The following is a 16,764-nucleotide window of genomic DNA, read 5'->3' as shown; positions in this document are numbered from 1 at the left end:
ATAAAGATATCCAAGGTAGGAAGCAAGAGTAGTGATGTGTTGGAGTTTAAAGTGGTGATGGTGTTGGATGAGACCACATTGCCTTACTTACACTTGGTGGAACAGTTGATTCTAGCAGTGCCTGGTCGAGTCTCAGTACCCGGGATCTTCCGTCCAGAACTGTTCACACACCAACATTGACCTACCAGAATGACATGTTAATAACCTGTTACATATACAATATTTACACAAATATACATTTTACTGTAACACATTGAATTGTCACGTTAAACTGAAATTGGAGCATTTATAGTGTGTGTGCGTGCGTGCGTGTGTTTTAACCTTTAGAGCCGGAACATTGCTCAGGGGTGTATTGTCCAGCTGCGTCACATGTGGGGATGAAGGCTGCAATTAGGCCATGTGTCGCGGCATCTCTAGCACCTTCACAGGGGGTCTTGGGTCGTATCGTACCATCTGGACACACAGGTAACTTACATTTTAATGTGGACATAACATAACAATGACGGATATACATTCTGGAATCATGGACTGCATCCTATATGGGACCCTGTTCCCCTTTGGGCCCTGGTCAGGAGACTGCATCCTATATGGGACCCTGTTTCCCTATTGGCCCTGGTCAGAAGCAGTGCTCTATACTGAATAGGAAGCCATTTCAGATGTACATTTCTGAAATCTTCAGATGTTGCTTCACTCCTTCAGAGATCTTCACAGGTCTTCACTGGGTCTCTCTCTTTCTCTCTCTGTCCTGCCGGTGAGTTAAGATGAGGACAGGGGGTGCTGTTGTCACTTTTTCTGGAAAACGTGTCCAATTGAAACGGCTTCCTACTCAATTCTTTCTCGTACAATATGCATATTATTATTATTATTGGATAGAAAACACTCTCTAGTTTCTATAACCGTTGGAATTATGTCTCTGAGTAAAACAGAACTCATTCTACAGCACTTTCCCTGACAAGGAGTGAGATTTCAGAAATCTTGGCCCCTGTTCCCAGGTCAGTTGTAAGGTCCCTGTAAATGCTATGAGGATACAAACACTGCCCACATCTTCCTCTAGATGTCAGTAAGGGGTGACGCTTTGAATGGTGTCGATTGCGCAATCAGGGCCTGTATAAAACACCAATGACCGGAAGTAGCTTTCTTTTCGTCTCTGCGCCTGACGCACGATGGTCGTTGGACTTGCCTCCTTCCAAGCTGTTGTTTAGCCAGTAATATTTCTCCGGTCATGTTTTTACTCGTTATAGGTGTTAAAAACATCATAAGGTAGTTAATTTGAACCGTTTTATAGCAATTTATATCCGTTTAGGGCGATTTTATGGCATTTCTGTGTGATGCACTTTAAGGAGCTGGGCACTTTTCGAGTGCATGGTGAACGTTAGTGGCCATTTCGACGGGACAAGAGGACATCTTTCGACCAAAAGACGATTAGCCCGGAGAAAGGATTCATTGCCCAAGATTCTGATGGAAGAACAGCTCATAGTAAGAACTATTTATGATGATAAATCGTGTTTCTGTCGAAAAATGTTAAACGCTTATGCCGCCGTTTTGTTTGGTGTAGCTTCGTTTGGCGCAACCTGTATTGAAAAGTAAGGATAATTTAAAAAATGTAATTCAGCGATTGCATTAAGAACTAAATTGTCTATCAATCGCTGTCCACCCTGTATTTTTTAGTCAAGTTTATGAGTATTTATGTATAAGACTACTGTCTAATATGGCGCCCGACATTTTCTGACCAGCTTGGCTACTTTTCTCATTGTATAACCACGATTTTGGTGGCTAAATATCCACATTTTCGAACAAACTCTATATGTATGTTGTAATATGATGTTACAGGAGTGTCATCTGAAGAATTATGAGAAGGTTAGTGAAAAAATTAATACATTTTGGTGGTGATAATGCTATCGCTCTTTTTGCCGTGAATCAATGCTGGGGTAATGTTTGCACATGTGCTATGCTAATATAACGATTTATTGTGTTTTCGCTGTAAGACACTTAGAAAATCTGAAATATTGTCTGGATTCACAGGATCTGTGTCTTTCAATTAGTGTACGCTGTGTATTTTTAAGAAATGTTTTATGATTAGTAATTAGGTAATACACGTTGCTCTCTGTATTTATTCTAGTCGAGTTCTGATGGTGGGTGCAATTGTAAACTATGATTTATACCTGAAATATGCACATTCTTCTAACAACACCTATCCTATACAATAAATATGTTATCAGACTGTCATCTGATGAGGTTTCTTCTTGGTTAGTGGCTATCAATATCTTTATTTGGCCGAATTGGTGATAGCTACTGATGCAGTAAGAAAATGGTGGAGTAAGAAAATTGTTGTCTTTTGCTAACAGTGGTTAGCTAATAGATTTACATATTATGTCTTCCCTGTAAAACATTTTACAAATCAGAGATGATGGCTTGAATCACAAGATCTGTATCTTTCATTTGGTGTCTTGGACTTGTGATTTCATGAACATTTTATTTTATGATATCCCTGTAACTTTAGGCTAGGCTATGCTAGTCAGCTTTTGTGTTGGGGGGGATCCCGGATCCGGGTTAGGGGGGCGTTAGAGGTTAAAGTGGTGATGGTGTTGGATGAGACCACAGGGCCTCACTTACACTTGGTGGCACAGTTGATTCTAGCAGTGCCTGGTCGAGTCTCAGTACCCGGGATCTTCCGTCCAGAACTGTTCACACACCAACATTGACCTACCAGAAAGACATGTTAATAACCTGTTACGTATACAATATTTACACAAATATAAATTTTACTGTAACAAATTGAATTGTCACGTTAAACTGAATTGGAGCATTTATAGTGTGTGTGTGTGCGTGCGTGCGTGTGTTTTAACTTCTTGCAACTATAGGGGGTGCTGTTTCGCATTAGCATAATTTTCTCTACAGATTAAACTGCCTAGTACTCAATTCTTGCTCGTACAATATGCATATTATTGTTATTATTGGATAGAAAACACTCTCTAGTTTCTATAGCCGTTTGAATTATGTCTCTGAGTGAAACAGAACTCATTCTACAGCACTTTTCCTCCCAGTGTGTGAGATTTAGACATCTTGGCCTCTGGTTCCAGATCAGTTTTAAAAGCCTCTGTAAATCCTATGAGATACAAACACTGCCCACACCTTCCTCTAGATGTCAGTAAGTGGTGACAATTTGAATGGAGTCGATTGCGCAATCATTGGCTCTATAAATCACCAAATACCGGAAGTAGCGTTCCTTTGGACACTGCGCTCAACGCAAGAAGGACATCTGACTGGCCTTTTTCCAAGCCTTGGTTTAGCCAGTAATATAGCGTCGGTCATCTTTTTACTCGTTATAGGTGTTAGAAACATCGTAAGGTAGTTAATTTAAACCGTTTTATAGCAATTTATATCGGTTTAGTGCGATTTTGAGGCATTGCTTTGTAATAGACTTTGAAGCTCCGGGCACGTTTCGGGGTCCCGGTCGTACGTTAGTGGGCATTTCGACGGACAAGTGGACATCTTTCGACCAACAGAAGATTAGACCCAAGAAAGGATTCATTGTCCAAGATTCTGATGGGAGAACAGCTCATAGTAAGAACAATTTATGATGATAAATGGTGTTTCTGTCGATAAATGTTAAACGCTTATGCCGCCATTTTGTTTGCTATAGCTTCGCTTGGCGCAACCTGTATTGAAAAGTAAGGATAATTTAAAAAATGTAATTCCGCGATTGTATTAAGAATTAAATTGTCTATCAATCGCTGTCCACCCTGTATTTTTTAGTCAAGTTTATGAGTATTTATGTATAAGACTAGATCACTGTCTAATATGGTGCAGGACATTTTCTGACCAGCTGAGCTACTTTTGTCATTGTCTAACCACGATTTTGGTGGCTAAATATGCACATTTTTGAACAAACTCTATATGTATGTTGTAATATGATGTTACAGGAGTGTCATCTGAAGAATTCTGAGAAGGTTAGTGAAAAAATTAATATATTTTGGCGATGAGTACGTTATCGCTCTCTTTGGCTAGAATCAATGCTCTGGTAACGTTTGCATATGTGGTATGCTAATATAACGATTTATTGTGTTTTCGCCGTAAAACACTTAGAAAATCTGAAATGTTGTCTGAATTCACAAGATCTGTGTCTTTCCATTGCTATGTGCTGTGTATTTTTAAGAAATGTTTTATGATGAGTAAATTGGTAATATAAGTTGCTCTCTGTAGTAATTCTAGGAGCTTTGGTGAGATTTGTGATGCTGGCTGCAATGGCAAACTATGATTTATACCTGAAATATGCACATTTTTCTAACAAAACCTATCCTATACCATAAATATGTTATCAGGCTGTCATCTGATGAGGTTTTTTCTTGGTTAGTGGCTAACAATATCTTAGTTTAGCCGAATTGGTGATAGCTACTGGTGTTGAGAGAAAATGGTGGACAAAGAAAAATGGTGATTTTTGCTAACGTGTTTAGCTAATAGATTTACATATTGTGTCTTCCCTGTAAAACATTTAAAAAATCTGAAACGGTGGCTTTATTCACAGGATCTGTATCTTTCATTAGGTGTCTTGGACTTGTGATTTAATGATATTTAGATGCTACTATTTAATTGTGACACTATGCTAGCGATGCTAATCAGTGGGGGTGGGGGGGGGGGTCCGGGGTAGAGGCTCCTGAAAGGTTAACCTTTAGAGCCGGAACATTGCTCAGGGGTGTATTGTCCAGCGGCGTCACACGTGGGGATGAAGGCTTCAATTAGGCCATTTATCACATCATCTCTAGCACGCTCACAGGGGGTCTTGGGTCGTATCGTAGCATCTGGATACAGGGAACATACATTGTAATGTGGACATAACATAACAATGATGGATATACATTCTGGAATCATGGACTGCATCCTATATGGGACCCTGTTCCCCTTTGGGCCCTGGTCAGGAGACTGCATCCTATATGGGACCCTGTTCCCCTTTGGGCCCTGGTCAGGAGACTGGATCCTATATGGGACCCTGTTCCCCTATTGGCCCTGGTCAGAAGCAGTGCCCTATAATGAATAGGAAGCCATTTCAGATGTACATTTCTGAAATCTTCAGATGTTGCTTCACTCCTTCAGAGATCTTCAAAGGTCTTCACTGGGTCTCTCTCTTTCTCTCTCTGTCCTGCCTGTGAGTTAAATTCTACCTCTCCCTCCTCTCCTTTTTAAGAACCCGTCCAGTCAGAACCCTCCCTCTGGAACCCCGCACAGAGAGTAGGAGGTCCGAAATGGCGGCGAGTAGTGCAGAAAAAATGCAGGAAATTTAGAAAGAGTTTTTGAAGCAACAGCTGTGCTGGATTGAGAACAATATGGCTGTCAGTTCTGATGGAATGTAGCGGGAGGATGAGGATCAATGACCTGAATGGTCGGAAGTGGAAAAACACAGGAAGAAGAGAGATAATGACACAGGAAGAAGAGAGATCATGATTCTGAAATCAGTGGAGCAGCTTGTAAAGAAAGTATAAAGATATCCAAGGTAGGAAGCAAGAGTGGTGATGTGTTGGAGTTTAAAGTGGTGATGGTGTTGGATGAGACCACAGGGCCTCACTTACACTTGGTGGAACAGTTGATTCTAGCAGTGCCTGGTCGAGTCTCAGTACCAGGGATCTTCCGTCCAGAACTGTTCACACACCAACATTGACCTACCAGAAAGACATGTTAATAACCTGTTACGTATACAATATTTACACAAATATAAATTTTACTGTAACAAATTTAATTGTCACGTTAAACTGAATTGGAGCATTTATAGTGTGTGTGTGTGCGTGCGTGTGTTTTAACTTCTTGCGACTATAGGGGGTGCTGTTTCGCATTAGCATAATTTTCTCTACAGATTAAACTGCCTAGTACTCAATTCTTGCTCGTACAATATGCATATTATTGTTATTATTGGATAGAAAACACTCTCTAGTTTCTATAGCCGTTTGAATTATGTCTCTGAGTGAAACAGAACTCATTCTACAGCACTTTTCCTCCCAGTGTGTGAGATTTAGACATCTTGGCCTCTGGTTCCAGATCAGTTTTAAAAGTCTCTGTAAATCCTATGAGATACAAACACTGCCCACGCCTTCCTCTAGATGTCAGTAAGTGGTGACAATTTGAATGGAGTCGATTGCGCAATCATTGGCTCTATAAATCACCAAATACCGGAAGTAGCGTTCCTTTGGACACTGCGCTCAACGCAAGAAGGACATCTGACTGGCCTTTTTCCAAGCCTTGGTTTAGCCAGTAATATAGCGTCGGTCATCTATTTTACTCGTTAAAGGTGTTAGAAACATCATAAGGTAGTTAATTTAAACCGTTTTATAGCAATTTATATCCGTTTAGTGCGATTTTGAGGCATTGCTTTGTAATAGACTTTGAAGCTCCGGGCACGTTTCGGGGTCCCGGTCGTACGTTAGTGGGCATTTCGACGGACAAGTGGACATCTTTCGACCAAAAGAAGATTAGACCCAAGAAAGGATTCATTGTCCTCGATTCTGATGGGAGAACAGCTTATAGTAAGAACAATTTATGATGATAAATCGTGTTTCTGTCGATAAATGTTAAACGCTTATGCCGCCATTTTGTTTGCTATAGCTTCGCTTGGCGCAACCTGTATTGAAAAGTAAGGATAATTTAAAAAATGTAATTCCGCAATTGTATTAAGAATTAAATTGTCTATCAATCGCTGTCCACCCTGTATTTTTTTGTCAAGTTTATGAGTATTTATGTATAAGACTAGATCACTGTCTAGTATGGTGCAGGACATTTTCTGACCAGCTGAGCTACTTTTGTCATTGTCTAACCATGATTTTGGTGGCTAAATATGCACATTTTCGAACAAACTCTAAATGTATGTTGTAATATGATGATACAGTAGTGTCATCTGAAGAATTCCGAGAAGGTTAGTGAAAAAATTTATATATTTTGGCGATGATTACGTTATCGCTCTCTTTGGCTAGAATCAATGCTCTGGTAACGTTTGCATATGTGGTATGCTAATATAACGATTTATTGTGTTTTCACTGTAAAACACTTAGAAAATCTGAAATGTTGTCTGAATTCACAAGATCTGTGTCTTTCCATTGCTATGTGCTGTGTATTTTTAAGAAATGTTTTATGATGAGTAAATTGGTAATATAAGTTGCTCTCTGTAGTAATTCTATGAGCTTTGGTGAGATTTGTGATGCTGGCTGCAATGGCAAACTATGATTTATACCTGAAATATGCACATTTTTCTAACAAAACCTATCCTATACCATAAATATGTTATCAGGCTGTCATCTGATGAGGTTTTTTCTTGGTTAGTGGCTATCAATATCTTAGTTTAGCCGAATTGGTGATAGCAAATGGTGTTGAGAGAAAATGGTGGACAATGAAAAATGGTGATTTTTGCTAACGTGGTTAGCTAATAGATTTACATATTGTGTCTTCCCTGTAAAACATTTAAAAAATCTGAAATGGTGGCTTTATTCAAAGGATCTGTATCTTTCATTAGGTGTCTTGGACTTGTGATTTAATGATATTTAGATGCTACTATTTAATTGTGACGCTATGCTAGCGATGCTAATCAGTGGGGGTGGGGGGGGGGGTGCTCCCGGACCCGGGGTAGAGGCTCCTGAAAGGTTAACCTTTAGAGCCGGAACATTGCTCAGGGGTGTATTGTCCAGCGGCGTCACACGTGGGGATGAAGGCTTCAATTAGGCCATTTATCACATCATCTCTAGCACGCTCACAGGGGGTCTTGGGTCGTATCGTAGCATCTGGATACAGGGAACATACATTGTAATGTGGACATAACATAACAATGATGGATATACATTCTGGAATCATGGACTGCATCCTATATGGGACCCTGTTCCCCTTTGGGCCCTGGTCAGGAGACTGCATCCTATATGGGACCCTGTTCCCCTTTGGGCCCTGGTCAGGAGACTGGATCCTATATGGGACCCTGTTCCCCTATTGGCCCTGGTCAGAAGCAGTGCCCTATAATGAATAGGAAGCCATTTCAGATGTACATTTCTGAAATCTTCAGATGTTGCTTCACTCCTTCAGAGATCTTCAAAGGTCTTCACTGGGTCTCTCTCTTTCTCTCTCTGTCCTGCCTGTGAGTTAAATTCTACCTCTCCCTCCTCTCCTTTTTAAGAACCCGTCCAGTCAGAACCCTCCCTCTGGAACCCCGCACAGAGAGTAGGAGGTCCGAAATGGCGGCGAGTAGTGCAGAAAAAATGCAGGAAATTAAGAAAGAGTTGGTGAAGCAACAGCTGTGCTGGATTGAAAACAATATGGCTGTCAGTTCTGATGGAATGTAGCGGGAGGATGAGGATTAATGACCTGAATGGTCGGAAGTGGAAAAACACAGGAAGAAGAGAGATAATGACACAGGAAGAAGAGAGATCATGATACAGGAAGAAGAGAGATCATGATTCTGAAATCAGTGGAGCAGCTTGTAAAGAAAGTATAAAGATATCCAAGGTAGGAAGCAAGAGTGGTGATGTGTTGGAGTTTAAAGTGGTGATGGTGTTGGATGAGACCACAGGGCCTCACTTACACTTGGTGGAACAGTTGATTCTAGCAGTGCCTGGTCGAGTCTCAGTACCAGGGATCTTCCGTCCAGAACTGTTCACACACCAACATTGACCTACCAGAAAGACATGTTAATAACCTGTTACATATACAATATTTACACAAATATACATTTTACTGTGACACATTGAATTGTCACGTTAAACTGAAATTGGAGCATTTATAGTGTGTGTGCGTGAGTGCGTGCGTGTGTTTTAACCTTTAGAGCCGGAACATTGCTCAGGGGTGTATTGTCCAGCTGCGTCACATGTGGGGATGAAGGCTCCAATTAGGCCATGTGTCGCGGCATCTCTAGCACCTTCACAGGGGGTCTTGGGTCGTATCGTACCATCTGGACACACAGGTAACTTACATTTTAATGTGGACATAACATAACAATGACGGATATACATTCTGGAATCATGGACTGCATCCTATATGGGACCCTGTTCCCCTTTGGGCCCTGGTCAGGAGACTGCATCCTATATGGGATCCTGTTCCCCTATTGGCCCTGGTCAGAAGCTGTGCCCTATACTGAATAGGAAGCCATTTCAGATGTACATTTCTGAAATCTTCAGATGTTGCTTCACTCCTTCAGAGATCTTCACAGGTCTTCACTGGGTCTCTCTCTTTCTCTCTCTGTCCTGCCGGTGAGTTAACTTCTTGCGACTACAGGGGGTGCTGTTTACTCATTAAAATATTTGCATTACAGATTAAACGGCTTCCTACTCTCCTACTTTATCGTACAATATACATATTATTACTATTATTGAATAGAAAACAGTCTCTAGTTTCTATAGCCGTTGGAATTATGTCTCTGAGTGAAACAGAACTCATTCTACAGCACTTTTCCTCCCAGTGTGTGAGATTTAGACATCTTGGCCTCTGGTTCCAGATCAGTTTTAAAAGTCTCTGTAAATCCTATGAGATACAAACACTGCCCACGCCTTCCTCTAGATGTCAGTAAGTGGTGACAATTTGAATGGAGTTGATTGCGCAATCATTGGCTCTATAAATCACCAAATACCGGAAGTAGCGTTCCTTTGGACACTGCGCTCAACGCAAGAAGGATATCTGACTGGCCTTTTTCCAAGCCTTGGTTTAGCCAGTAATATAGCGTCGGTCATCTTTTTACTCGTTATAGGAGTTAAAAACATCATAAGGTAGTTAATTTAAACCGTTTTATAGCAATTTATATCCGTTTAGTGCGCATTTTGGGACATTTATTTCTGAGACTTTTTGAAGAGCCGGGCAGGTTTCCAGTTCATGCCGAACGCAGTTGGCATTTCCACATGGCAAGAGGACAGTTTTCGACCAAAAGACGATTAGACCCAAGAAAGGATTCTTTGCCCAAGATTCTGATGGAAGAACAGCTCAAAGTAAGAACAATTTATTATGATAAATCGTGTTTCTGTCGAGAAATGTTAATCGCTTATGACGCCATTTTGTTTGACGTAGCTTCGCTTGGCGCAAACTGTATTGAAAAGTAAGGATAATTAAAAAAATGTAAATCAGCGATTGTATTAAGAATTAAATTGTCTATCAATCCCTGTCCACCCTATATTTCTTTGTCACGTTTATGAGTATTTATGTATACGACTAGATCACTGTCTAATATGGCGCACGACATTGTCTGACCAGCTGGGCAACTTTTGTCATTGTCTAACCATGATTTTGGTGGCTAAATATGCACATTTTCGAACAAACTGTATATGTATGTTGTAATGTGATGTTACAGGAGTGTCATCTGAAGAATTCTGAGAAGGTTAGTGAAAAAATTAATATATTTTGGCGATGTTTACGTTATCGCTCTCTTTGGCTAGAATCAATGCTCTGGTAACGTTTGCATATGTGGTATGCTAATATAACGATTTATTGTGTTTTCGCTGTAAGACAATCTGAAATATTGTCTGTATTCACAGGATCTGTGTCTTTCGATTAGTGTATGCTGTGTATTTTTACGAAATGTTTGATGATTAGTAATTAGGTAAACACGTTGCTCATTGTATTTATTCTAGTCCATTTGTGACGGTGGGTGCAATTGTAAACTCTGATATCTACCTGAAATATGCACATTTTTCTAACAAAACCTATCCTATACCATAAATATGTTATCAGACTGTCATCTGGTGAGGTTTTTTCTTGGTTAGTGGCTATCAATATCTTAGTTTAGCCGAATTGGTTATAGCACCTGATGGAGTAAGAAACTGATGGAGTTAGAAAAGTGGTGTCTTTTGCTAACGTGGTTATCTAATAGATTTACATATTTTGTCTTCCCTGTAAAACATTTAAAAAATCTGAAATGGTGGCTTTATTCACAAGATCTGTATCTTTCATTAGGTGTCTTGGACTTGTGATTTAATGATATTTAGATGCTACTATTTAATTGTGACGCTATGCTAGGCTATGCTACTCAGTGTGGGGGGGATGGGGGGTGCTCCCGGACCCGGGGTAGATACTCGTGAAAGGTTAACCTGATGAGGACAGGGTTGTCACTTTTCTGGAAAACGTGTCCAATTTAAACGGCTTCCTACTCAATTCTTGCTCGTACAATATGCATATTATTATTATTATTGGATAGAAAACACTCTCTAGTTTCTATAACCGTTGGAATTATGTCTCTGAGTGAAACAGAACTCATTCTACAGCACTTTCCCTGACATGGAGTGAGATTTCAGAAATCTTGGCCCCTGTTCCCAGGTCAGTTGTAAGGTCCCTGTAAATGCTATGAGGATACAAACACTGTCTACATCTTCCTCTAGATGTCAGTAAGGGGTGACGCTTTGAATGGAGTCGATTGCGCAATCAGGGCCTGTATAAAACACCAATGACCGGAAGTAGCTTTCTTTTCGTCTCTGCGCCTGACGCACGATGGTCGTTTGACTTGCCTCCTTCCAAGCTGTTGTTTAGCCAGTAATATTTCTCCGGTCATGTTTTTACTCGTTATAGGTGTTAAAAACATCATAAGGTAGTTAATTTGAACAGTTTTATAGCAATTTATATCCGTTTAGGGCGATTTAATGGCATTTCTGTGTGATGCACTTTGAGGAGCTGGGCACTTTGAGTGCATGGTGAACGTTAGTGGCCATTTCGACGGGACAAGAGGACAGCTTTCGACCAAAAGACGATTAGACCGGAGAAAGGATTCATTGCCCAATATTCTGATGGAAGAACAGCTCATAGTAAGAACTATTTATGATGATAAATCGTGTTTCTGTCGAAAAATGTTAAACGCTTATGCCGCCGTTTTGTTTGGTGTAGCTTCGTTTGGCGCAACCTGTATTGAAAAGTAAGGATAATTTAAAAAATGTAATTCAGCGATTGCATTAAGAACTAAATTGTCTATAAATCGCTGTCCACCCTGTATTTTTTTAGTCAAGTTTATGAGTATTTATGTATAAGACTAGATCACTGTCTAATATGGCGCCCGACATTTTCTGACCAGCTTGGCTACTTTTCTCATTGTATAACCACGATTTTGGTGGCTAAACATCCACATTTTCGAACAAACTCTATATGTATGTTGTAATATGATGTTACAGGAGTGTCATCTAAAGAATTCTGAGAAGGTTAGTGAAAAAATTTATACATTTTGGTGGTGATAATGCTATCGCTCTTTTTGCCTTGAATCAATGCTGGGGTAATGTTTGCACATGTGCTATGCTAATATAACGATTTATTGTGTTTTCGCTGTAAGACACTTAGAAAATCTGAAATATTGTCTGGATTCACAGGATCTGTGTCTTTCAATTAGTGTACGCTGTGTATTTTTAAGAAATGTTTTATGATTAGTAATTAGGTAATACACGTTGCTCTCTGTATTTATTCTAGTCGAGTTCTGATGGTGGGTGCAATTGTAAACTATGATTTATACCTGAAATATGCACATTTTTCTAACAACACCTATCCTATACAATAAATATGTTATCAGACTGTCATCTGATGAGGTTTCTTCTTGGTTAGTGGCTATCAATATCTTTATTTGGCCGAATTGGTGATAGCTACTGATGCAGTAAGAAAATGGTGGAGTAAGAAAATTGTTGTCTTTTGCTAACAGTGTTTAGCTAATAGATTTACATATTGTGTCTTCCCTGTAAAACATTTTACAAATCAGAGATGATGGCTTGAATCACAAGATCTGTATCTTTCATTTGGTGTCTTGGACTTGTGATTTCATAAACATTTTATTTTATGATATCCCTGTAACTTTAGGCTAGGCTATGCTAGTCAGCTTTTGTGTTGGGGGGGATCCCGGATCCGGGTTAGGGGGGGCGATAGAGGTTAAAGTGGTGATGGTGTTGGATGAGACCACAGGGCCTCACTTACACTTGGTGGCACATTTGATTCTAGCAGTGCCTGGTCGAGTCTCAGTACCCGGGATCTTCCGTCCAGAACTGTTCACACACCAACATTGACCTACCAGAAAGACATGTTAATAACCTGTTACGTATACAATATTTACACAAATATAAATTTTACTGTAACAAATTGAATTGTCATGTTAAACTGAATTGGAGCATTTATAGTGTGTGTGTGTGCGTGCGTGCGTGTGTTTTAACTTCTTGCAACTATAGGGGGTGCTGTTTCGCATTAGCATAATTTTCTCTACAGATTAAACTGCCTAGTACTCAATTCTTGCTCGTACAATATGCATATTATTGTTATTATTGGATAGAAAACACTCTAGTTTCTACAGCCGTTTGAATTATGTCTCTGAGTGAAACAGAACTCATTCTACAGCACTTTTCCTCCCAGTGTGTGAGATTTAGACATCTTGGCCTCTGGTTCCAGATCAGTTTTAAAAGTCTCTGTAAATCCTATGAGATACAAACACTGCCCACGCCTTCCTCTAGATGTCAGTAAGTGGTGACAATTTGAATGGAGTCGATTGCGCAATCATTGGCTCTATAAATCACCAAATACCGGAAGTAGCGTTCCTTTGGACACTGCGCTCAACGCAAGAAGGATATCTGACTGGCCTTTTTCCAAGCCTTGGTTTAGCCAGTAATATAGCGTCGGTCATCTTTTTACTCGTTATAGGTGTTAGAAACATCATAAGGTAGTTAATTTAAACCGTTTTATAGCAATTTATATCGGTTTAGTGCGATTTTGAGGCATTGCTTTGTAATAGACTTTGAAGCTCCGGGCACGTTTCGGGGTCCCGGTCGTACGTTAGTGGGCATTTCGACGGACAAGTGGACATCTTTCGACCAAAAGAAGATTAGACCCAAGAAAGGATTCATTGTCCGAGATTCTGATGGGAGAACAGCTCATAGTAAGAACAATTTATGATGATAAATCGTGTTTCTGTCGATAAATGTTAAACGCTTATGCCGCCATTTTGTTTGCTATAGCTTCGCTTGGCGCAACCTGTATTGAAAAGTAAGGATAATTTAAAAAATGTAATTCCGCGATTGTATTAAGAATTAAATTGTCTATCCATCGCTGTCCACCCTGTATTTTTTAGTAAAGTTTATGAGTATTTATGTATAAGACTAGATCACTGTCTAATATGGTGCAGGACATTTTATGACCAGCTGAGCTACTTTTGTCATTGTCTAACCATGATTTTGGTGGCTAAATATGCACATTTTCGAACAAACTCTAAATGTATTGTTGTAATATGATGTTACAGGAGTGTCATCTGAAGAATTCTGAGAAGGTTAGTGAAAAAATTTATATATTTTGGCGATGATTGCGTTATCGCTCTCTTTGGCTAGAATCAATGCTCTGGTAACGTTTGCATATGTGGTATGCTAATATAACGATTTATTGTGTTTTCGCCGTAAAACACTTAGAAAATCTGAAATGTTGTCTGAATTCACAAGATCTGTGTCTTTCCATTGCTATGTGCTGTGTATTTTTAAGAAATGTTTCATGATGAGTAAATTGGTAATATAAGTTCCTCTCTGTAGTAATTCTAGGAGCTTTGGTGAGATTTGTGATGCTGGCTGCAATGGCAAACTATGATTTCTACCTGAAATATGCACATTTTTCTAACAAAACCTATCCTATACCATAAATATGTTATCAGGCTGTCATCTGATGAGGTTTTTTCTTGGTTAGTGGCTATCAATAACTTAGTTTAGCCGAATTGGTGATAGCTACTGGTGTTGAGAGAAAATGGTGGACAAAGAAAAATGGTGATTTTTGCTAACGTGTTTAGCTAATAGATTTATATATTGTGTCTTCCCTGTAAAACATTTTAAAAATCTGAAATGGTGGCTTTATTCAAAGGATCTGTATCTTTCATTAGGTGTCTTGGACTTGTGATTTAATGATATTTAGATGCTACTATTTAATTGTGACGCTATGCTAGCGATGCTAATCAGTGTGGGGGGGGGGAGTGCTCCCGGTCCCGGGGTAGAGGCTCCTGAAAGGTTAACCTTTAGAGCCGGAACATTGCTCAGGGGTGTATTGTCCAGCGGCGTCACACATGGGGATGAAGGCTTCAATTAGGCCATTTATCACATCATCTCTAGCACGCTCACAGGGGGTCTTGGGTCGTATCGTAGCATCTGGATACAGGGAACATACATTGTAATGTGGACATAACATAACAATGATGGATATACATTCTGGAATCATGGACTGCATCCTATATGGGACCCTGTTCCCTTTTGGGCCCTGGTCAGGAGACTGCATCCTATATGGGACCCTGTTCCGCTTTGGGCCCTGGTCAGGAGACTGCATCCTACACGGGATCCTGTTCCGCTTTGGGCCCTGGTCAGGAGACTGCATCCTATATGGGACCCTGTTCCCCTTTTGGGCCCTGGTCAGGAGACTGCATCCTACATGGGAGCCTGTTCCCGTTTGGGCCCTGGTCAGGAGACTGCATCCTATATGGGACCCTGTTCCCCTATTGGCCCTGGTCAGGAGACTGCATTATATATGGGACCCTGTTCCCCTATGGCCCTGGTCAGGAGACTGCATCCTATATGGGACCCTGTTCCCCTATAGGCCCTGGTCAGAAGCAGTGCCCTATACTGAATAGGAAGCCATTTCAGATGTACATTTCTGAAATCTTCAGTTGTTGCTTCACTCCTTCAGAGATCTTCAAAGGTCTTCACTGGGTCTCTCTCTTTCTCTTTCTGTCCTGCCTTTGAGTTAAAATCTACCTCTCCCTCCTCTACTTTTTAAGGACCCGTCCAGTCAGAACACTCCCTCTGGATCCCCGCACAGAGAGTTGGAGGTCCGAAATGGCGGCGATTAGTGCAGAAAAAATGCAGGAAATTAAGAAATAGTTGTTTAAGCAACAGCTGTGCTGGAATGAGAACAATATGGCTGTCAGTTCTGAAGGAATGTAGCGGGAGGATGAGGGATAATTACCTGAATGGTCGGAAGTGGAAAAACACAGGAAGAAGAGAGATCGTGATACAGAAAGACACAGGAGGAAGAGAGATCGTGATACAGATAGACACAGGAGGAAGAGAGATCGTGATACAGAAAGACACAAGAAGAAGAGAGATCATGATTCTGAAATCAGTGGAGCATCTTGTAAAGAAAGTTTAAAGATATCCAAGGTAGGAAGCAATAGTAGTGATGTGTTGGAGTTTAAAGTGGTGATGGTGTTGGATGAGACCACAGGGCCTCACTTACTCTGTGTGGCACAGTTGATTCTAGCAGTGCCTGGTAGAGTCTCAGTACCCTGGATCTTCTGTCCAGAACTGTTCACACACCAACAGTAACCTACCAGAATTGGACATGTTAATAACCTGTTACATAGACAATATTTACACATTTTACAGTAAGAGATTTAATTGTCACGTTCAACTGAATTGGATAATTTACTGTGGGCTTGTATGAGTGTGTGTGTTAACCTGTAGAGCCGGAACATTGCTCAGGGGTGTATTGTCCAGCGGCGTCACATGTGGGGATGAAGGCTCCAATTAGGCCATTTATCACATCATCTCTAGCACGCTCACAGGGGGTCTTGGGTCGTATCGTAGCATCTGGATACAGGGAACATACATTGTAATATGGACATAACATAACAATGATGGATATACATTCTGGAATCATGGACTGCATCCTATATGGGACCCTGTTCCCCTATTGGCACTGGTCAGGAGACTGCATCCTATATGGGACCCTGTTCCCGTTTGGGCCCTGGTCAGGAGACTGCATCCTATATGGGACCCTGTTCCCCTATTGGCCCTGGTCAGGAGACTGCATCCTATATGGGACCCTGTTCCCCTATTTGGC

General features: G+C 40.6%; 1 protein-coding gene and 1 long non-coding RNA gene across 2 annotated transcripts; both read right to left on the bottom strand.

Annotated features, from left to right (window-relative positions):
• Positions 1-97: 97 nt before the first annotated feature.
• On the bottom strand, positions 98-4,793 carry LOC129847822 (uncharacterized). The gene is made up of 4 exons (XR_008758469.1): positions 4,668-4,793; positions 2,614-2,703; positions 322-453; positions 98-181 (listed from the first exon to the last, which is right to left on the bottom strand). It is a non-coding gene; the product is annotated as an uncharacterized LOC129847822 (long non-coding RNA).
• A 3,698-nt stretch (positions 4,794-8,491) lies between these two features.
• Positions 8,492-16,551, bottom strand: LOC129847821 (equistatin-like). Its single transcript, XM_055915512.1, has 6 exons — positions 16,380-16,551; positions 16,159-16,248; positions 14,946-15,077; positions 12,886-12,975; positions 8,780-8,911; positions 8,492-8,635 (listed from the first exon to the last, which is right to left on the bottom strand). Exons 1-6 carry the CDS (start codon positions 16,549-16,551, stop codon positions 8,538-8,540), a joined length of 714 nt encoding a protein of 237 aa, XP_055771487.1. The 3' UTR covers positions 8,492-8,537.
• Between the last annotated feature and the right edge of the window lie 213 nt (positions 16,552-16,764).

Source organism: Salvelinus fontinalis, unplaced genomic scaffold (genome assembly GCF_029448725.1).
Source record: "Salvelinus fontinalis isolate EN_2023a unplaced genomic scaffold, ASM2944872v1 scaffold_0957, whole genome shotgun sequence".
Lineage (NCBI taxonomy): Eukaryota > Metazoa > Chordata > Actinopteri > Salmoniformes > Salmonidae > Salvelinus > Salvelinus fontinalis.
This window is presented reverse-complemented; position numbering and strand designations above follow the sequence as displayed.